Source organism: Lampris incognitus, chromosome 9, assembly GCF_029633865.1.
Source record: "Lampris incognitus isolate fLamInc1 chromosome 9, fLamInc1.hap2, whole genome shotgun sequence".
NCBI lineage: Eukaryota > Metazoa > Chordata > Actinopteri > Lampriformes > Lampridae > Lampris > Lampris incognitus.
In genome coordinates this window covers 18,296,589-18,318,962 of record NC_079219.1, presented here as the reverse complement: position 1 = coordinate 18,318,962, position 22,374 = coordinate 18,296,589, and the positions used below count along the sequence as shown (strand labels likewise).

At 43.2% G+C, this 22,374-nt stretch overlaps 1 protein-coding gene across 1 annotated transcript in view; it reads left to right on the top strand.

Annotated features, from left to right (window-relative positions):
* The window catches only part of LOC130117534 (F-actin-uncapping protein LRRC16A-like), a 145,471-nt gene that overhangs the window by 61,495 nt on the left and 61,602 nt on the right, over positions 1-22,374 (top strand). The window contains 9 exon segments of the mRNA XM_056285636.1: positions 298-357; positions 5,425-5,546; positions 6,862-6,959; positions 7,585-7,655; positions 8,002-8,075; positions 8,621-8,696; positions 14,695-14,783; positions 16,366-16,460; positions 21,026-21,112. Of these exon segments, the coding sequence (XP_056141611.1) occupies positions 298-357; positions 5,425-5,546; positions 6,862-6,959; positions 7,585-7,655; positions 8,002-8,075; positions 8,621-8,696; positions 14,695-14,783; positions 16,366-16,460; positions 21,026-21,112 (772 nt within the window).

Here is a 22,374-nt window from a genome sequence, read left to right as displayed (position 1 = left end):
CCTCATCTCACTCACCTTATAACCAACCGTGTACAACTGTGTTTTGTCTGTCTCTGATTTAATGCTGTCGGTCCTCATTTTAAATGTTCACATAATTACACTGCCAAGGTTGTGTTGTTCAAGCGTGTGTGTGTGTGTATCGGATGGTTATAGTTTACTTATTACACCTCCCGTGCAATGAATGTTTACTCATTTAGGCCCTTTTAGTTGCTCTTATTTTCTCAGAGAATGTCCAGAGTGTCATGAATTCAGGCCTTCATGTGTACTTACAGTTGTGTTTCTGTCCTTGGTTTTTAGGTGGAGCACTCAATAAATTACCTGGAGATCCAAGGGATCGCTTGCAACAAGCCGACACAGGTATGCAGCCATCAACCAAACTTGCATCTTCCAGTTTTTTTTTTTAAATTACCCCCACCCCTTTTCTCCCCAGTTGTACCTGGCCAATTACCCCACTGTTTCGAGCTGTCCCGCTCACTGCTTCACCCCCTCTGCTGATCCAGGGAGGGCTGCAGACTACCACATGTCTCCTCCGATACATGTGGCGTCACCAGCCACTTCTTATCACCTGACAGCGAGGAGTTTCACCAAGGGGACATAGCATGTGTGGGGATCACGCTATTCCCCCCAGTCCCCACCCCCCCTGAACAGGCGCCTCGACCGACCAGAGGAGGTGCTAGTATGCTACCCAGACACAAGTCTTCCGATTTTTAAGAGCAAATCATCAAGTTTAATATTACATGTACGAAACACATTTTGAGAAACAAAACGTGAAGTTGCGTCTCATTGGGCTTAATTTTGAGTTCTATATAATGAGCAGAAAATCCATTTATACACAGTAATTGCAATTATTAATTACACACACACACACACACATACTACACACACAAACACTTAGCATGCAAATGTACTGTTGTTTCACACAAATGGTTAATTTTTTGAAATTTTAGAGTTAGCTAGCCATGTTGCAGTTTAGCGGTATTGTAATATTGTTTATATGAAATGTTAGTGGCACAGTGATCCAGTGGTTAGTGATGTGACTTCACAGCAAGAAAGTCCTGGGTTCGAACCCCGGGGTTGTCCAACCTTGGGGGTCATCCCAGGTCGTCCTCTATGTGGAGTTTGCATGTTCTCCCCGTGTCTGCGGTGGGTTTTCTCCGGGTGCTCCGGTTTCCCCTACCATCAGAAGAAACATGCATGTTAGGATTAGTACTCCTGTCTGTGCCCCTGACCAAGGCAATAGAAAAAGAACTGGAGTTGGTCCCCGGGTGCAGCATGAAGGCAGCAGCCCACCGCTCCTAACTACACAGATCACAGCCGGGGTGGGTTAATTTGCAGTAACTGAATTTCCCCAAGGGGATTAATAAAGGAACTTAATTACCAAATGCAGCAATGGACAGTGAATCATGGCTGTTGACCAAAAATGTCTAATAAACTAGTCTAATTTTTTGCAACTGCACCTACGCTTTTAGAACTCGATAAATGGCCTCAAAAGTCAAGTTTCTTAACAAATAACCAGTTCTTGGAAATTTGGAAACAGTCTCAAGTCAAAAAAGGTTCTCGGTCCTAACGTCCTTGTTACACCCATGTACATGTGCTCAGCACTCAGTCACTGATATTTTATTTGTGGTCTGTTTATGGTCAGTCTTCAGGCTAATTAAAGGGATGGAAATGTTATGTAAATACATGCGTAGGCTGGTAATTTGTAGTATTGGGAGCCCAAAGGAAAACTTCCAGGCACGTTTGACCATTTACAAGAAAGTTTTGTGTGTGCCTTTTTTTATTGCTAATGTCACTTGAAGCCTTCCATGTGTCCCGCTGCGTGCCATCGCTTCAGCTCAATGCGGAGTAACTCCTATGGTGTCACTGTTCAACACAGAAAGGGCAAAACCCGTAATCTGAAATCAACATCTGTAGACAAGATGGCAGAAAGTGACTCCAGGGCAAGCAAGTACCAATTAGCGCCGGAAAATGGTGTAAAAAAACTTATTTAATGGCCTGCGATCCAATTGCTTCAAGTTCTCTTTGCATGGTCAAACAAGTTTCAATGGCAGCAGTCATGAATTCGTCATTGGTGAGAGAATTCTGCCTAAAAATTGACTTTTGGAGACAGATATGAGCTTTTTATTTTTAACCGTCACAAGACTCGTTGGATTATATTTTAACGATCTTCTGAACTGCGTATCTTCATCACGTGTTTACTGATCCTTTAAGATCCCCTTTCAGGGCTGTAAGCGACAGTCTGACCACACATTCTCTCTGGTCGCCTCTCGTCACAGTTCAGCATGTTCTCTTCCGTTCACAAGGCTTGTCTTTCTCAGACTACTGAAAGAACACAAATAGTATAGGGAGAGATTAATTGGGTGCAGATGCACCCCGTTGACCAGCTGGGCCACTCGTGGTTCTCTCTGCCTCGTGACCAAAACTCAGTCCCTGCCCTGTTTGTCACAGAGGCTAAATCTAGTGCATTTGTATGACACCGTCATACTATAATGTACTAGATTACATACTAATGCACTAGATTACATACTAATGTACTAGATTACATACTGATGTACTAATTACATGCTAATGTACTAAATCTGTCATGCATGGTGGACTCCTTGGATTCTTCTTCTTTCGGCTTGTTCCCTGTTTCCCAGGGGTCGCCGCAGCAGATTTGATAGTTTCCATCAAGGTGGACTCCTTAGACTGGGGCTTTGACTTCTTAGCTCTTTTACCGTGTGCCATGCACAAGTTATTGACCACAGGTGGCTAGCTGCCAGTTAGCGTAATACACTTTAAAAATATGATATGATAGAAACATAAAATATGATAATCCTATGCTAACTGTTCTGTCGCTACACTGCAACTTCTGTCATAACTGTCAGTCCTCTCAATGTCAACTGTGATCACATACATGACAGTGTTGGTCTCCCACATCTAATGAATACCAGATGGGATTATGGTAATTTTGGCCAATATCCACCCATATACCCCTGTACAGCGTCATTTCCATGATGGTAGAGAATGCTGACATTCATATCTGGATTTATTAGGATCCCCCCCCCCCCCCAGTTTTTCTCCCCAATTGTACTTGGCCAATTACCCAACTCTTCTGAGCTGTCCCGGTCGCTACTCCACCCCCTCTGCCGATCCGGGGAGGGCTGCAGACTACCACATGCCTCCTCCGATACATGTGGAGTCGCCAGCCGCTTCTTTTCACCTGACAGTGAGGAGTTTTGCCAGGGGGACGTAGCATGTGGGAGGATCACGCTATTCCCCCCAGTTCCCCCTCCCCCCTGAAAAGGCGCCCCCACCGACCAGAGGAGGTGCTAATGCAGCAACCAGGACACATACCCACAGCCAGCTTCCCACCCGCAGACAAGGCCAGTTGTGTCTGTAGGGACGCCCGACCAAGCTGGAGGTAACACGGGGATTCGAACTGGCAATCCCCGCAACAGAATAGACCGCCATGCCACTAGGTTGAATGGATAGGTGGGTGAATACTATGGGCTCTAGTTTCCCAGTCTTAGCGCAGTCGAAGGTGCTGTCGCTAGTTCATGGCGCAAGTCGATCTAAAGTGTGGCCAGTACTTTTTTGCTAATTTCGGGACATGCTGAGCTGGCGGTAATCGGATGCAACAGAGGCACAGTTGTATAAAGGTTGGATCAGAAGGAGTGGTGGAGGCTGTGTTCAGTTACGGCCGTCTTCAGTTACGGCCAAACAAATCAGCCCCCCTCTCATCCCCTTTAAAAGCAGCGTGTGCTTTGTCATGGAGAACTGCCAATTTAACACCAATTCCAAGGACTTAAATAGTTGTGATCACGGATCAGTTAGCCGTGGCAATCAGTTCATTCTTTCAGGTTGAAGGAAGTTAATTAAAATATTCAAATCCCATCATCATGTTGTTTTCCATGCGTAATGACTCACATTGATTGTTTTAATGTTGAAAGACAACGGTACATGTGCAGAAATTTTGTTTTGTGATTAAAAACATTTAGAACAGTAGTCATTTGTTAAATGATTCATGAAATAAGCCAACATAACATACACAAACATTTCGTCGGGATGGTGGCCAAGTGGTTAGCGCTGTTGCGTCACCGCAAGAAGGTCCTGGGTTTGAACCCCAGGGTTGTCCAACCTTGGGGGGTCATTCCAGGTTGTCCTCTGTGTGGAGTTAGCATATTCTCCCCGTGTCTGCGGTGGGTTTCCTCCGGGTGCTCCGGTTTCCACCACCATCAAAAGACATGCATGTTAGGGTTTATGCCCCTGACCAAGGCAATGGAGAGAAGAACTGGAGTTGGTCCCGGGGCGCTGCACGGGGGCTGCCCACTGCTCCTAGCTACACAGCTAGGGTGGGTTAAATGCAGAGCATGGCTTTCCCCACGGGGATTAATAAAATATATCAAAATCAAAAAAATCAAAATCCAAAGTGGGGTGTGTGATTTTTGATGAGTCTATTGTTAGTGCACCTTTGCCTAAAGCCCGGAAATTACCGAACAACGCCTGTGGCTGCACTAAGACCTGGTCTGACCAGGCAGAGATGCAGGTGTAATATTTCATTTTATTTGACACCAAACTAGCACCATGCCACCTGATTCTGACTGACACACCCTCTACTGCACCCCCATGCCCATTTTGGCCCAAGCAGTGTCATGGCGAGCCCAGAAATTAGCCAACACACCCAGGCGAGAGAAAAACCATCTTGTGCCCAACCCGGCTGTCACTATGTCTGCATTAGCGCTACCGCCGGCTTTTTGCTGTTTGGAAACTAGAGCCCTATATGTTGGAAAAAATAAAAAGTGTATGAATAATACATCTCTTTCACTTTCAAGACTAGCTTGGTCTAGTCAGAAAGGCACGAACTGAGGAAGCCTCTTGGATGAGAGGCGAAACATCTTCACGGATATATACCAAGTCCAGTTGCACTTGATTCAACTCCTTTGGATAACCACGACCTGGATGAATGAGAACATTCACAGACATCTCTTTCACTCTTTTTCAAGGTAGCCTTTGAGCCAGCACAGTGGCCCAGTGGTTAGCACTGTTGCCTTACAGCAAGAAGGTCCTGGGTTCGAACCCCAGGCCATCCCCAGGCCCTTTCTGTGTGGCGTTTGCGTGTTCTCCCTGTGTCTGTGTGGATTTCCTCTGGTTGCTCTGGTTTGCTCCCACCATCAAAAAGACATGCATGTTTGAGTTAATACTACTTTTGCCTTTGCCCCTGACCAAGGCAATGGAAAGAAGAACTGGAGTTGGTCCCCGGGTGGGTGCTGCAGCTGCCCGCTGCTCCTATACAACAGGATGGGTTAAATGCAGAGAACAAATTAATTGTAACCAAAAACAACTGTACAGTGAGAAAAATAAAGTGGCTTTCTTCTTGAGTAAAATGTTCTTTCCCTCTATGAAGCCAGCCTACAAAGACTCATCATGTTTCTGTCCTTTCAGCTGTCCATAGAATATGAGCGTGGCTTCTTCTCCCTGAAGCTGCTCTCTACAGAGGAAGTCAATGAAGTGGTCACTCACATAGGAACCTGCCTGCTCAGGATATGTCCTGGCTTACCACCGGGGTGAGTTTAATGTGTCTGCATGTGTGCGTTTGTCAATTTGTGTACACGTTTGTGTGTATATGGAGTAGACCACTTAATTGGATGATTTTGGCTTTTCAAAGAATGACAAGGCACTTGCGTCGTAATTAGTGTTGCCCTGAGAGACATGGTGTCATCCTTTACCACTGATAACAGCACTTTGTTTTACAGTTGGTGGTAAAAGCAAAAGAACATTATACTGTGTCAGAAGTACCGAGAATTCTCTTTATATTGTGGTTTAAATCAAACCAAGCAATATTCTGTGTGTGAAACTGCTCCCACATAATGACATGATGTGAAACTATGATAAGGTTTCTATGAGTAGAGGAAGCCGAGGGGAGAAATGCAGAAATAGATAAACCATTATAACAAACCACTTTATGATAGCACAAAACACAGGGATACAAAGTAGTGATTGTACAGCAGGTGTTTGTATTTCACCATGGACCTCAGCCACCCAGCAAACAGACTTTTCCTTGTAGCTGCCTGGCAGGCGATACCGGAGCATCCGGTGCCAGACCTGGTGACTTAGGAAAAATCTCGACCTCACGGCCATCAGGCTATTGAACAGTTAATAATGTGACTGTACCATGTATCTATTGCTACATGAATCTACTGCTACATTGCACCATACTGCTGCTGGTGCTTACTGTGCACATTATATTTTGCACTGCACAGCTGACATCTGCACTGTGTTGCATTTTGCACTGAGAATGGGACATACTTTTTTTTTTAGCCCTGTAAATTACTGATCTTTGTAAATAACTTTAATATCTTTACGATTGCCATACTTTTTTATCTTCTATTAATGCCTTTTTATAAGTGTCATTACTTATTTTTGTACACATTGCTGACCTGACCCCTGAGCACAAGCATTTCATTGTTCAGAATGATTCAATGTTATTTTTTGCACATGTGACACATAGATACTTTGAGCTATTTCTGTGCTGCGCTTGTTTTTAATTTAGTTCTTTTAGCTGCATAGTTAAATGAAGTTTTTTATGTTGTATTTTACTTTTCATTGTAGCTCTATGGGACTGTGTATCTAATTTGCATCAATGTAACATTATCAACACTGTTTGAACTCACTGGCGCTAATGGGTGTCTCAGTTGCTTGGGAAAGAAGTATTTTGATAAGTGTGGAGGTTAGAAATTGTTAAAAAAAAAACACCAGCTCGATTCAGAATAACATTTAAAAACCAGCTTATGAAAATATCATTTGTCACATTATGTGGAAATGGAAATAGTGGATGGTCTACAACTCTTTAAGGGGTGTGTCCTCTTCCTTTCCTCATAGCAAAGTGATGAAGAAGCTGTGTATGGAGCCTCCGGACAGGCTGAATGCTTTACAGACTCAGTGGGAGAATAACAAGCCTGCTGAACCTGGACCCTGTGGTATGGAAATCGTGTGTGTGTGTGTGTGTGTGTGTGTGTGTGTGTGTGTGCGCGCGCTGCTTCCTTCCATGCTACATGGTTGGGTCATATGTGGGAGAGACAAGTTCTGTGTACATTCAGTGTACAAAATATTACAAACATCCTCCAAATGAGGTGCATCTCCTTTTGCACAGACCACGCCTCAAATGTCTCCAGGCTTACAAATCCCTTTTGTGTTGGTCTCCTAATCCACTCCTCTGTTGTTTTTTTATTGAAGCTTATAGTGCTGGTGTACTTGCAAGTATTTTGTTCTGTTTTTTTTAACCAAATGATTGTCTCCTAAGTTGAGAACATATTATTTTTTGCTCGCTATTGAACATTTTTTTTCTATACTGCATCAGCAATAATGTGTGGATGACAGTTCAGCAATGTAATAGCTATAGTACAGTCTCACGCTTTCACTCGGATTCATTTAGTCAGTTAATTTCAGAGAAGTGCTGCTAATTGTTTGTACAAATGTGTAAGATGTGCAGTTGTATGGTAAGGTAAAAAAAAAAGAATCCGGAATGGTTTAACTTCATAGTTTATTATGAGAGCTATGTTAACCTTCATGCGTTGAGAGTTATGCTTACCTCCCTCTGTCAAGGTGGGTTTTCCCAGATGTACAGGTGTGTGTGTGACTGGTTGGGGCTACCTTACAGAGAAGAGGTGCAGTGGGTTAGTATCAGTTACAGTTTACAAGCCTTTTTTCATAAATACTACTGTTATTTCTACAGAAAGAGCTATGTTTGTAATGTGTAGAATGATATGGACAAGAAAAAATACACCTTACTCTCACCAACTGAAATAATAGTTTTTATGAAGAAAATGTTCTATCCTCAAAATATAAGGTATTGTTCAAGATAATGCTTCTCTGGGTACAAAAATCCCGTGTCTTAGTCAATCGTGTATCAGTGTCCTCAGGATTTATTCTTTGATCACTTATCTTTAGAGGCTCATTCACACATTTTCACAACAATAACAACAACGTAGTTACCACTGAATCACTGTTGTGTTCTTTTAGGATGTGGACACCATTTATCTGACCCAAGATACCAGAGAGCTCAACCTACAGGACTTCAGCCATCTGGAAAACAGGTGAAGAAGCCGAAAATATTACTAGTGCCCTATATTCCCAGAAGTAACTGTCTCTGGGCGTCCGGGTAGTGTAGCAGTCTATTCCGTTGCCTACCAACACGGAGATCGCCGGTTCAAATCCCTGTGTTACCTCCGGCTTGGTCGGGCATCCCTATAGACGCAATTGGCCGTGTCTGCGGGTGGGAAGCCGGTTGTGGGTATGTGTCCTGGTCACTGCACTAGTGCCTCCTCTGGTCAGTTGGGGCGCCTGTTCGGGGGGGGGGGACTGGGGGGAATAGTGTGATCCTCCCATGTGCTACGTCCCCCTGGTGAAACTCCTCACTGTCAGGTGAAAAGAAGCGGCTGGCGACTCCACATGTATCGGAGGAGGCATGTGGTAGTCTGCAGCCCTCCCTGGATCGGCAGAGGGGCTGGAGCGGCGACTTGGACAGCTCGGAAAATAGAGTAATTGACCAAGTACAATTGGGGGGGAGTAACTCGCTCTATCTGTCTCTGTCTTTCTGTCCCTCTTTCAATTCATTTTCCCCCCCTTTGTCCCTCCTCAGGGATCTTGTGGCCATAATTGCAGTTTTGGAGTTTAACCAGTGGTTCACCAAACTCTCCACCAAGGACTACAAGTTGGTCAGTTCACATCCGAATTCATGTTCTGTCTGCTGTTCATTTGCTCACTGATGTCTGTTGAGGTTGCGTGATCTTAGTTCCCACATGGGATATAAAATTGATATGCAAGTCTACCATCAAGGACTACAAACTAGTCTGTTTCCCATCCATGATATCCATCTTTAGTTCAGATGATCTTTGCTGCAAAGATTATGTTGAGAGCATTTCAGTCCGATTTGGTGCTCTATAGTGAAGAATGACAGGAATGATGGAGGGGCTGAGGTGTTGAGTCAGACAGTATATACTTAAGTATATTTCCTTTCTCACTTGGTCACCAAGAGACCATCCCACTGAGATCTTACCACAACCCCAACAGTTATTATACATATTGGTCTTTTCTTATCACTCGTTCTCTCTGCTCAGGCTTGCAGATAGATAACTATCTAAAATTGATGAACCCATGCCTCTGGGCACCACATTTTAATAATCTCTCTATTTATCTGTCTCTCGGTCTTTGACTGTCTGTCTCTGCCCTCCCTTGTTTTTCTCCTCTCTTATATCAGATGTGTGTGTCTTGTCTCCTCTCCTCACACTCTCTCCCGCTATCTGTGTGTGTAGCAGCTTGTATCTGCCTGTGCCATAGGTCTACCCCTCTCTCCTGTCTCCCCTCTGTCTGTTGACAGAGGATCAGTCCAATGTTCCGGTGCGATAAGGCTGTTAATCCAAACAAGACAATGAGGCTCAATGACTCAGGCTGTCACCCCCTGCAGCGCTCCATTACTGACTCTGTGTCTCAAGGCTTCCCTTGGTCCTTCTAATTACTGTGCAGTTTCCTCAAGTCCAAACAATTACCACGTACCACCGTCACAGCCAGGGGGAAAAAAGAGTTTACATTTAAAAAAATTTTTTTTAACCATCTTTAATTTTGGAGCAGCCTCTTCTCAGCACGCACATAAAAACACATAAAGATAGGTACACCCTCACTGATCTGTGCACAAACACAGACATACAGTATAGGCATGTACACAGCCAAGAACAGACACATGTGTTTATGCACATGTAGGCACATACACGACGCTCACGCACCTTGTGCCCATTTGAAATGTAAGCATGTGATCCCTGATTAGTTTTGGTGTATTAAAAATGGAGACCAAGGCTTTTGTGTTGGTAATTAGGCGTGTGTATTTTTATGCTAATATTCCTCTATGGTAAAGCCTCTCTTTGTCTTGGGGACAGGTTACTATAGTTACCACATCTTCTGTTCAGGACAGTATGCGTGTTGTGTTCTGAGCGAAAATGACACCTATGCTTCTCTTGTAATGGGACAAACCTGGTAAAGATGTCCGATTTGAATCAGTTCATCTGAATCAGTTTGTCTGAACACAACGTTTATTAAGAGAAACGTTTCATCACTCATCGAAGTGACCTCTTCAGTCTCAACTGACTGCAGGTATCCTCCAGCCTTATAAACAGGTCTCTTCGTAGTACTTTTGTTTTTGTGCATGTTTCTGTCAACTTTTCATTTTTTATTTTCCATGATGAGGGAGACTGGCAAAGACTTTGCAATGGCAAAAAATTAGGTAGTGAAGATTGGAGAGAAAATATTGAGTACTGTATGAAGAAAGAGTGCAGTTGCGGGTGAAGGGGAGACGCGTCATGTAGAGACGCTGTGTAGAGACCAGCTGTCAAAGTAGGAAAGATAGATGACGGGTATAAATGAATGAGCCATGAAATAACATGGAAGAGAGATGGAGCTCAGAAGAGAGAAACAGATAGCTCATGAGGGATTTAGAAAAAATGACAGAACTTTGACACATTGACACTGTTGGAACTGCTGAAACCGGTCTCTGGAAATCATCCATAAATCATTACCCACATCCACGGAATAACGTCAGCTGATGTCAGCCACGGTTGCTGAATTCATTCATTTGTTGGAGCTCAGAACTTGGCTGCATCCAAAACAAGTAGTGACACTGTACCTCTGCAGCTGCTCATGCACCCCTGTAGCTGTCGTCATTAAGCATGTCGCAGAATTTCATTTCATGTTTTTGCTGACTAATGCGCATCAGAAAACTTTTCAACCAGTCATCTACATAAAAAGAGTGACGTCTAACTAAAGTTAGAGGCAATTTGCATCAAAAGTTTTAGGTTGTTGTGGGCATCCGGGTAGCATAGCAGTCGTTGCCTACTAACACGGGGATCGCCGGTTCGAGTCCCCGTGTTACCTCTGGCTTGGTCGGGCGTCCCTACGGACACAATTGACCATGTCTGCGGGTGGGAAGCTGAATGTGGGTATGTGTCTTGGTCGCTGCACTAGTGCCTCCTCTGGTCGGTCAGAGTGCCTGTTCGGGGGGGGGGGACTGGGGGGAATAGCGTGATCCTCCCATGCGATACGTCCCCCTGGCGAAACTCCGCATTGTCAGGTGAAAAGAAGCGGCTGGCGACTCCACGTGTGTCGGAGGAGGCATGTGGTAGTCTGCAGGCCTTTAGAGGGGGTGGAGCAACAACCGGGACGATTCGGAAGAGTGAAGTAATTGGCCAGATACAGTAGGGGCGAAAAAGAGGGGGGAAATAAAAAAAAAAGTTTCAGATTGTCGGTAGATCTTGAAAAAGGTGGACATTAGCAGTGGTAGCTTTATGTTCTGTCAACATAGCAACACCATGCGGATAGCCATCAGTCAGCTTAAAACAGCCATCAGACATCCACATTGTGATGTAGTTAATGAATGATGTGAACACGAGAGAGGGATGAAAAGAAGAACGAGGCAAGTGAGGATTTCCATGAGAGATTCAGAATGGAAGAATTTGAAACGGTCGAGAGGGAATAACATCGTATTTCCTGGACTACAAGTCCCACCGAAGTATGAGTCGCATTCAGCAAAAAAAAAAAAAACACGTTGCAAGGAAAAAGAAACCCATATATAATTCACTTGGGTGTATAAGTCGCATTTATATGGCGGTAAAGTCTTTTCAATTGAGTCACTAGATTAAACAGTGCCATCTAGTGGTCGTAGTTGAAATGCAGCGTATTCGTCTGACAAAATTACATACATTTGCTTTGGAATATAAGTCACAGGACCAGACAGAAGAGAAAAAACAGCGACTTATAGTCCGTGAATACGATTTTCATGAGCTCAGGGTCTAAACTGCAGTCTATTCATCTCTGTCACGAAGATTAGAAATTAAAAATGGCACTGGGTTGGAGGATGGAGCGCGTGCGTGTACACACACACACACACACACACACACACACACACACACACGCACACACAGAAAGATCAGACTTTCAAGGCGAGGGATAATAATGATCATCTTCACAATCGTCTCCAGTTCAATTTGACTGTTTGTCTTTTGGTCAAATTAAGATTTTGAGCCCATGATGATAAAGGAGTAGGGCCAGAGGCGAAGATATTTACTTCTTACACAAAACAGAGATGTTGCGGATGTATGCGTGCGTGTGTGCGAAAAGGAGAAGGAAGGGTCATAGTAGACAAAAGACAAAGCTTAGACAAAGCTTGCGGTTAATGAGCGGTTATGCGGTACCATACACACACTGGTTGTGTCAAAGCCCTGTGTTGTGCTGTCCCCAACAGTATTATTGTGGCCCTTATGGAGTATACAGCCTTCTTTGTATGGGCTGTCACTTGTCCTTCTTCCCCCTCTCTTTTCCTCTGACTCCTATCACCCACATGCTCATGGAATGTCATGACCTATTTCTCCCTCTGCCCCCCCCCCTTTATTTTTTTTAGCGACAGTGCTATCTCAGTATTGTAGTTGTAAATAATAGCTGGATTCAGGTTAGCTGGCCAGGTCTGCCTTCACTGTGTTCTACCAAACCCTATTGCAAATTATTGTACTGGAAAAAGTATCTACTAAGCATGTGTATCCTTGAAGGGGTATTATAGGATTCATATGGAAATTTTCACACAACTTGCACAATTCTCAAGTCAATTCCTTTTGAATTGATATGATCTGATGCAGCACTACAATATCTCAGTCCTTTCTCAGTGTCAGTTTGTATGGCCTGCTGTGATCACAGTATGTTGAGATAGCCAGGAGAGAGTTTTTCTTTATTCTTTATTTTAGAATAAAGATCATCACCTATAAACATTCTATATAGTCTATATTCATTCTATATAGGCCTATGTTTGTGTGTATCTATTATTTTAGCTGTGTTGCTAATGCTAACTTGCAAGCGGGGTACCTGAATGTGACGACTACTATTACTACTACTACTACTACTACTACTACGACTATTTTTGGCTGCTCCGGTTAGGAGTCGCCACAGCGGATCCATTTCCATCTCTTCCTGTCCTCTGCATCTTCCTCTGTCACACCAGCCACCTGCATCTCCTCCCTCACCACATCCATAAACCTCCTCTTTGGCCTTTCTTCTTTTACTCTTGCCTGTCAGCTCCATCTTCAGCATTCTTCTCCCAATATACCCAGCATTTCTCCTCCACACATGTCCAAACCATCTCAATCTGGCCTCTCTTGCTTTGTCTCAAAATCGTCCAACTTGAGCGGTCCCTCTAATGTACTCATTCCTAATCCTGTCCTTCTTTGTCACTACCAATGAAAATCTTAGCATCGTCAACTCTGCCACCTCCAGCTCCGCCTCCTGTCTTTTCGTCAGTGACACCGTCACCCTTCCTGACACAGCCCTCCCCATTTATCCGGGCTTGGGACCAGCAATAAGAATGCGCTGGCTTGTGCATTCTCAGTGACTGGGTTAGGGTACCCGAATGTGAAAACATTCTTAAAGGGAAACAATCATGAATTTCAGCATTATCTCTGTATATGTGTTATAGGCCATAACACTCAATTTTCCAGCCATAATGCTCAGCAGTCCCCCTGCATGTCTCTGAAATCCCACCAAAATTGTGCAGACAAGTGTTTGTAGTACACAATCTGTGAATTGATATGGCGGTCGGAGGCATTTGCTACAACAGCTGTATGCAGCATTTTTATTTGCGTTTTCTCATTAAATGTAGTCTATTTCGATTTTGCCCACCAAAGGTAGCGGCAAATCAGAAACCAGAAAGTAAAAGTTGTATTCTGACTACTGATGGAGTTCAACAAATGTAGAGATAATGTTAAAAATCCTGATTGTTTCCCTTAAATGTTATGAAAGGGAACAAAATACAGTACCACAAATGTGCATCTGTACTGTGGAGGCTCTCTGCTTGCCTCCTATCAGTCTCTCTCTGGTCATTTCATTCGCTCTGTTTCTTAGTAAACATGTGAACAAAAGCCCTCACTGTCCCTCTTACCATTGTCCTTTTCTGTTTATCTCTCTCCCCTCTTTGTCTCTCTTTCTTCCATTTCTCCCTCCCTCCCCTCCTGTTCCTCGCATATCTGTTCCTCTTTCCCTCCCTCTCCCAACTCTCTCTTGCTCTCTCTCACTCTTTCTCTGTTTTCCTCTTCCCCCTCCGTCTGTCCATTACTCTGTCTTGTTATAGATTACAGTCTCGGACAATGTCACCAGTGTTTGGTCAAAATAAGGCTACTGGATGAGGAACACAGGCCCCTATAGTGGGGATGTCAATCATTCAAACTAACAATAAGACAGCAACCCACACCAAAGTGCTGGTACTACGACGTGAACAGCTTTCGGTGTAGCAGGAGATGGATGATGAGTAAACATTAAGGGGGAACTCTTTGTGTGTGTGTTTGTGTTGTCTGTATGTATAGCTATACCAAGTAGCTTATAACAGCTGAGACGAGACAGTGAATTGGGTCCTTGAGTGGGAGGCAAAGCACAGACGGCAGCAGCTGTTGAATTTTTAATCTTGCCCAAATGTGAATGGTTTTGACCTCATCGACCCATCTCCTGTGACAGCGGTACTAGCGTGACAACTCTGTCTCATTTGATGCTGTCCCTGGTGTTCTCTGTCACGCATAAACAGACTTTCTCCCATTTGTTCCAATAAGCATTTGTCCTGAAATGACTTCTTACTGGTCTTCTTCAACATCTTGATGTGGATGTGGGTGCATGTTTGTGTTTATGTGTGCCCAGTCTACAGATGTATGTGAGCAGATCCTTCGGGTGGTGTCTCGCTCCAGCCGACTGGAGGAGCTGGTTCTGGACAACGCAGGACTCAAAACGTGAGGTTTCTTAATTATCAATGTGTAGTTAATTAAATCTAGTTATTAACAAGTAAATATCTACTTGTGTGAGCTTTGTAGAGAGATTTGTTGATTTAATTGCTTAGTAACCTGGTCAACCTAATTTCCATGAATTAAATATGAAAGCAGTAAGTCAGTCTTTTTTTCTGTATCCTATGTAAAAGTTGTGCACATCATCTTTTTTACTGAAGTAGATGGTGTTTATACTTCAATAGATAGCTTTGTTCACATGCAGTAGACTACATTCAATTATATATTCAACTGTGAGATACTGCATTGTTATGGTGACGTCATTACTTGACTTTTGGAAATACTTTGATTCACCCACGTTTTATTCATCACATTTAGTCTTTCAGCTAACATGACATATTTTTAAGTATAAAGCCAAAGAATCTCTGCTTTCATTTTGAAACGTACAACAGTGATATGATCAATGTAATTATATTTGTTTCTTTCTGTGCATGCAATGAATGATATTGACCTCTTATAAATAGCTGATGCATTTGGGACTGGTTGGGCACTAATGAATTTTCATTGACAAAACTTTCCCTTTAATTGACATAAAAATTGTCCACCAGAAAGGGATATTGTTTTTTTCACACAAACAGGCTCTCTACCTCTACAACAGTTGAGCCCGACTTTATCTCCGATTTGGCCATCGCCGACCTCATTTAGAGTTGGCCTGTAATTCTGCTTCATCAGCTTTTGTTTGACGTGCAGTTTGAGGGAGATCGCAATGCCTGATTAATTGCCCGAACTATCAACGATCTGGCATGTCAGAAATTTTGGTTGGCCGTCTTGCAGTTTGAGCAATATCATGATCTGATTTCCTGAGTGCCACCTGGGCGAGCCAACAGTAACATCATGGCACAGATGAGAGAGTGTGTACTGTGGACTGAATGTGTGGAGACCAGATAGATCAAACTCTGACAACAGTAGCCTGTTATATTAGCTTAAATTGGGTTTTTGCCACGGTGGTCAAATTCGATCTTGTCTGCAACCTGCACCTTTCTCCTAGCCCTCTTCACAAACATGTATTTTGGAGGATGCGGCCATATTGTTTGATTAAAACTTTATTGGAGTTGTCAGTGGACAAAGCTGTTTGGAGAGTTCTATGTGGTCGTGTCTAGATGGTGACCCTAGATTCGCAAATTTGCAAAATTCCCGCTATCTTAACCTCAACCTAGCCCTAACTGATAGCTAACCCACAACTTAGCCTTAACCTAACCTTAATGTTAACCTCACACTTACTTTATTCTAACCCTTCAGTGTCTGCCATTGTCAAGCCAAGTGCGCACGTGCGAGAGTGTGCAACAGTTTCACAAAAATAGGGTTACCATCTAGACAAGACCTTTCTGTGTAAATGTTTAGTGTGCGCACCCACATCATGGAGTGTCGATCAAACCGTATAGTGTGAACATAGACATCACAGACTTTGGCCGTGCAGGACGGACGATTTAAACAGGTAGTGTAAGCTAACGCAATGTACAAGATTACTTAAATCGTACGGTGTATGCCTGGCTTGATTCTCTTTCGTCTCCCCCCCTCTTTCTCTCTCCAGTGACTTTGGGCAAAAGCTAGCTGTGGCCCTGGCCCAAAACCCTAGCTCAGGACTCACCACCATCAACCTTGCCAACAACCCACTGGAGGACAGAGGTACGACACTTCTTTTATACTTCTATCTGCTTTACATTACTAGCAGCAATTTTATTCCAATTTTTCCTGCTGTATTAATTTAGATGTATTTTTACATTGTGCTCTGCTCAACTAGTGCTTTAGTGCTCTTCATTTCTTTCCAGTGCATTAGCATAGTGTTGAGATTTTAAATGGATAAAGTGGTTTAGTTTATTTCTAATTGCAGCATGCATGTTTCTGTTTGAATTTATCTGTTGTCATCCATCAGCAGAAGCTGCCCCAGTTACTCGTACGGATGTTGTTTTAATTTTTAAAACCTAGTCCCAAAACTGTTAATGCAATGCATGCATAATAACTCGGATTATATGATCCTAAAAATGTACAAGGAGTAACTTCCCTGTTTATGTTATTAACAAGAGGCTGAAAAAAGCCAGTGTTTGTGGTGAATGCAGAGTGTATGGGTGCTCTCATCAAGAGGCATAAAAAAGGTTTCTGTTATTTGTTTGTAGTTGAAGGTTGAACTCCCAAAACAATAGGCACACGTCAAAAGAAGTGTGACTTGAGCTGCTGTCTTAAAAACCAACCTTTGACTACAAACTGAATACTCTCTTTTGCCTTTTGATCATGAGCTCTAAAGAGCACCTTCTTAGGTACCAGTTAACCAAAAATAGTGTTCCTCAGCCACATAACTTACCTGGCTGCTCCTATTGAAGACTGACTGATAAAAATCCATACACAGGCATGTTTGTTGATAAAACATGACAATTCTACCACAGTCAGATTTTCAGCACATTAATGAATCAGGCAATATCAAACGATCGAAACAGGCAGTAACAAATGTCAAACATATTGCTTAATATGTGATAACGGTTGTCCCGCTCCATCAACTTGTCATGGATATACAGCAACAGAGAATCATAACACATTGGGTGTCCAAGTTAGATTGAGTGTAAGAAATAAATATTTCATCAGCTTTCCCTCAAAGCCTCAGAATCTATTCAGGGCACATGAATTAAAGATGCATTCCACCAAATGTTCTGGTCCTAACATTAAGAAATGACAAATGTCCTTATGCTCAATGAGCTATAGTTCATTTGTTCTCATGCAAAATTTACCAGATGGCTCTGTTGTGGCTGAATCTGTTTTCTCATCTGAAGAACAACATTGTCTTGACATTTTGATTTTCCTGTCAGTTGAGATACCGTAATATGTTAGCTGTATGTTCATTCTCCGTTGGTGACATAATTGGTAGTCATTACAGGTGGCATGGTGGCCCAGTGGTTAGCACTGTTGCCTCAAAGCAAAACGGTCCTGGGTTCGAACCCCAGGTCGTCCCAGGTCCTTTCTGTGTGGAGTTTGTGTGTTCTCCTCATGTCTGCGTGGGTTTCCTCCGGGTGCTCCGGTTGCTCCCACCATCAAAAAGACATGTAGGTTAGGGTTAATACTTCTGTCTGTGCCCCTGGCCAAGGCAATGGAAAGAAGAACTGGAGTTGGTACCCGGGCGCCGCATGGTGGCTGCCCACTGCTCCTAGCTACACAACTAGGATGGGTTAAATGCAGAGAGTAAATTTCATTTGTTTGTATGTACAAAATGACTAATAAGAGTATTGTATTCTATTCTAATTATTTTGTACTGGACCCTGATAGAACAAAATCCGCCACCTTTACAATTGCTCAAGGTTTTTTTTTAATTCCCTCCCTCCATGACGCTGTCCGCTCTTGCTGATGGGTAATCTTTGCATTGCATGGTTGCAGTAAGTTGATTTGTGTTTGAAGGGTACAGTATAGGTTTTTCAATAAAGGTTTGATCATTCTGCTGGACCTGGATATAACCATCCATCCATTGTCTTAACTGCTTATCCTGCTTGGATATAACCTAGTCATTGAATAATGTTAAAAATGTGCTTCTGTCATGACTGTGGTGTCTAACACGTTTACCGCACCAATGTAATGATGAGTTCCCAGGACCTTGGCAGCCGTCCCACTGGATCACCAACACAATGGTGGCCTGGGACGTCATGATTTACAAATCAAGCACTGTTTTTCACTTTCACTTTTTTTTTTTTGATGAATTCTGGCGAATCTGGCAGTGCATCGTAAGACATTATTGAAAACACAGAAATGGCAGTATTAAGAAAAATTTTATGTTATCTCATGGAGCTCTAGTTCTGAGAAAAAGAAGCTATTTTGTTGGAACAGTATAATCATGAAATTACATCACAGCCACATCCTATTGCATTGATATTAATTAACCTTAAAACTGGCAAGAAATTGTAATCATACAAAAATGTAACATTTTTCCTATGGAGACAATTAGAAGGCAGTCAAGGTTGGCCTAAGAAGATACAGTAGCTAATTATCAAAGAAAGCTGTGAAATGGGCTCATATAAAAAGCAAGTGAAGAGGGGAACAATATGGATTTGGTGCTCTGCATATGCGTAAAACAAAGTGGATCCACATGCTTCCTTCCCCATGTAACAGGAGCACGTGTCCCAGTGGAGATAGTGACGGAAAGAAGTGACCTATTCATTGTTTTCTCTCTCTCTCTCTCTCTCTCTCTCTCTCTCTCTCTCTCTCTCTCTCTCTCTCTCTCTCTCTCTCTCTCTCTCTCTCTCTCTCTCTCTCTCTCTCTCTCTCTTGCTCTCTGTCTCTCTCTCTCTCTAATTGACCTCAGTCATAGCCCAGCTTTTCACCTTCAAACTGTGCAGCGACTTCTATACCATAATCAACGACTTTGCATTGAAACAGCATCTGTGTTGCTTTGTAGGGTTATAAACCTGAACTATGACAGGCAGTTGTTCCTTCTGGACCTAGCTGGCATGGAGTTCACTATGACACCCTTCTATTGGTCTGTCCCCCGAGCTTGGGTAACGTCTTAAGCACCAAAAGAGACTACTCCCAGATCTATGGCAGTGTAGGGGAGGAACCACTGTTCTATAAGCCGCTGATACACTGCAGGGTGCTCAGCTCCGTAAGTGTACAGAGATCCCTCACAAGAGCTGTACTTACTAAGTTAGTGTGTCTCAGATCAGGAGGACAGTAGAAGACGGCCGACATTTTAAGCCAACAGACTGGCTTTAAATCTCTTTGTTCAATGAAGAGGTTGTTGGAGGAAATGATCAGTGCACTTCCTGGCTTCTTCAGAGAGGCACTAGGAGCAGAGTGTGGAGAGGATCACCCAGCTATGTGGCCTGTTTTTCCATCTTAGTCCATCCGTGCATCAGTGGAGGAGCAGGAGGAAGTGAAGGGAGCCATTCTGTCTTTCAAAACACCAGAACTACAGGACTTCTCAAGTACATCAAAGAAGGCCTTGTATGCAGTCACTGTAAAGGTTCTCAACAGAACATCACTAGGCGGTGTACAGGAGTCGAGGTGGTTGAGTGTGTTGGCACCAGGTTCATCCCCCAAGGGCAGCTGGAGGTCCCTGTACAAACCCCCCATTGAGAAATGCACTGTGGATCTACAGTGGAGGGTGGTACATGGGGCAGTGGCTATGAACAGACATGTGGCACACATTGATCCTAGAGCAGGGAGTCACTGCTCTTTCTGTAAGATGAAGAAACTCTACAGCACTTATAGTTCAGATGTCCCAGGTTGAGCCCTCTTTTCTCTGTACTGCAGCAGTGGCTCAGAGGTTTAGGAGAGGTTCTCGAAGACGGCCTGTTTGTCTTTGGTTGGAGGTACACGGCAGCACTGTGCAGACATGTCACTTTGGTTAATTTTCTGGTAGGTCAGGCAAAAATGAGCATTTGGCATAGCAGAAGAAACAAAACGAAAGGCACAGGGTCCACAGATGCTACACTCATTTTCAGGGGTCTAGTGGCTGCTCGGCTGATAATTGAGTTCATGTTTTTCAAATTAATTTCAAACTTGGAAGAATTTGTTTCTGTTTGGGGGCATGGAGATGTTCTGTGCACTGTAGAAAACCAATTGCTTCTTCTTAATTTCTGAAAAAGGGAAGGTCTGTATCTTTTCTTTTTACTGTGTATGGGGATTGTTGTTTCGCTATGTATGTGAGTGTCTGTTAATATTATCTTAATTTGAATGAAAAATTGGACCATTAAAGACTTGGTTAAAGGTAAGGTCCGTCTCTCTTTCTCTCTCTCTCTCTCTCTCTCTCTCTCTCTCTCTCTCTCTCTCTCTCTCTCTCTCTCTCTCTCTCTCTCTCTCTCTCTCTCTCTCTCTCTCTCTCTCTCTCTCTCTCTCTCTTTGTGTTTGAGAAAATGTTAAGAGCTCGTTTAAAAGTAGATTTTTGCTACTTCAAAATGATGGACGATCTGGAAAGTTTTCGCAATGTGTGGTGTTGTAAAAATGTACTTTGCTGTATTGTTGATGATGAGCTGATCTTGGGGAGTGTCCTGAGATGATTTAGATTCTGTGAATCTTGTGTTACTGACCACGTTGGTCTTTATGATGAAGTTTTTGTAATTTTTATTAAAGTATTGTTGAAAAATAAGTCTCTCTCTCTCTCTCTCTCTCTCTCTCTCTCTCTCTCTCTCTCTCTCTCTCTCTCTCTCTCTCTCTCTCTCTCTCTCTCCCCCCCCCCCCCGCTCTCCATCTGTCGATCCCTCTTCATTTCTCTGCAGGTATTTCCTCCCTGGGAGCTCAGTTTGCCAAACTCCGTATGGGGCTTAAGCATTTAAACTTCTCCAAAACCTCACTATCACCCAAAGGTACAGAACCTTCTTTCTTGTAAACTGTATACAGTGGCTGAAAAACGGGACAGTTAAGGTTTATTAGAAGATGGATGAATGAGTTGATGGCTAATTTATCTGAGCACACTAGTTAGTTAGCTGCTAACAACCCTAACTAATTTCACTGTGTGCATGTGTGTGTGCACACGTGCATGTTTGTGTGTGTTTCCACACATGCAAGTGTGCGGTAATGTCTTCTAATTGAGAAGAAATTAATTCAATAATCAGTCCATGCAGAACTTCAGTATTCCTCTGATAATTGAAACTAAAAATAGTCAAGCAGAGGCTGAAAATTTTCTGGAAATGTGGAGTATATTTCTGCCTTAATCTGATTTATTAGTGCAGAGATTGCCAAGAATTGCTGCCAATGTTGCCTCTTAAACCTCGGCCAGCAGTCAAAACTGAACCAGGGTGTCTTTTTGGACCTTCTCTAAACATGTTGATCACTAATGCAATCAATAAAGAGCAATGATTCTCTTCAGTTTAGCGTTGGTGAGAGGACTTCAATGCTCATGCTTCACCCTGTCAGCCTAACAAAGAAGACCTCTCTGTAAACCAGTTGCAAATGGAAGAGTAGCTCAAATGCCCAAATCAAAAGTGGATTACTCGCACCTGAATTCAATTCGGACATTCCTTGCAAAAGCATGCGATTCAGCTGATCGTCTGTTTGATAGGGACAACATTGCTTGTTGATGTATTTAGAAAATATGGGTAGTTCCTTTTAAATTATTTCTTACCTTTGAGCCAAGTTTTAATATGCGGTGTTGTGTGGCATCTGTTGTGTCTGCATGCATGCCATCAAGACAGCATTTTCTCTCTCATGCCATCAGTTATTCCTTTGTTTTTCCCTCTTATCTCGTCTCTCTTGGATCTATCTGTTCAGCCATGTCAAGTCCTCTCACAGTCTTCACTCTATTTTCCCCCTTTTCATGTTCACTGTCAGCTGACAGTCCTGTCCTCAAAATTGTCTCTTTCTGCCCTTTCCCTAGGCCTGACTCTCATCTCAATGACAGCCGGAGAGTCTGAGTCAGACCTTCTTAAGGCTGGATGGTCCCTCTGTCAGTCATGTGATGAGATGAGGAATGGGGCAGCCAGTCTCAGTGACACCTCGGACTAATCTCACACTTATGGCAGTGCAGAGTTAGGCTGCGGTAGTCCTGAACGCTGATTTAATTAGACCTCATATGCATTGTAAGCATTACAAGCAAAGCAGTGCGTTATTTATTTTCTCCCCTTCGTTC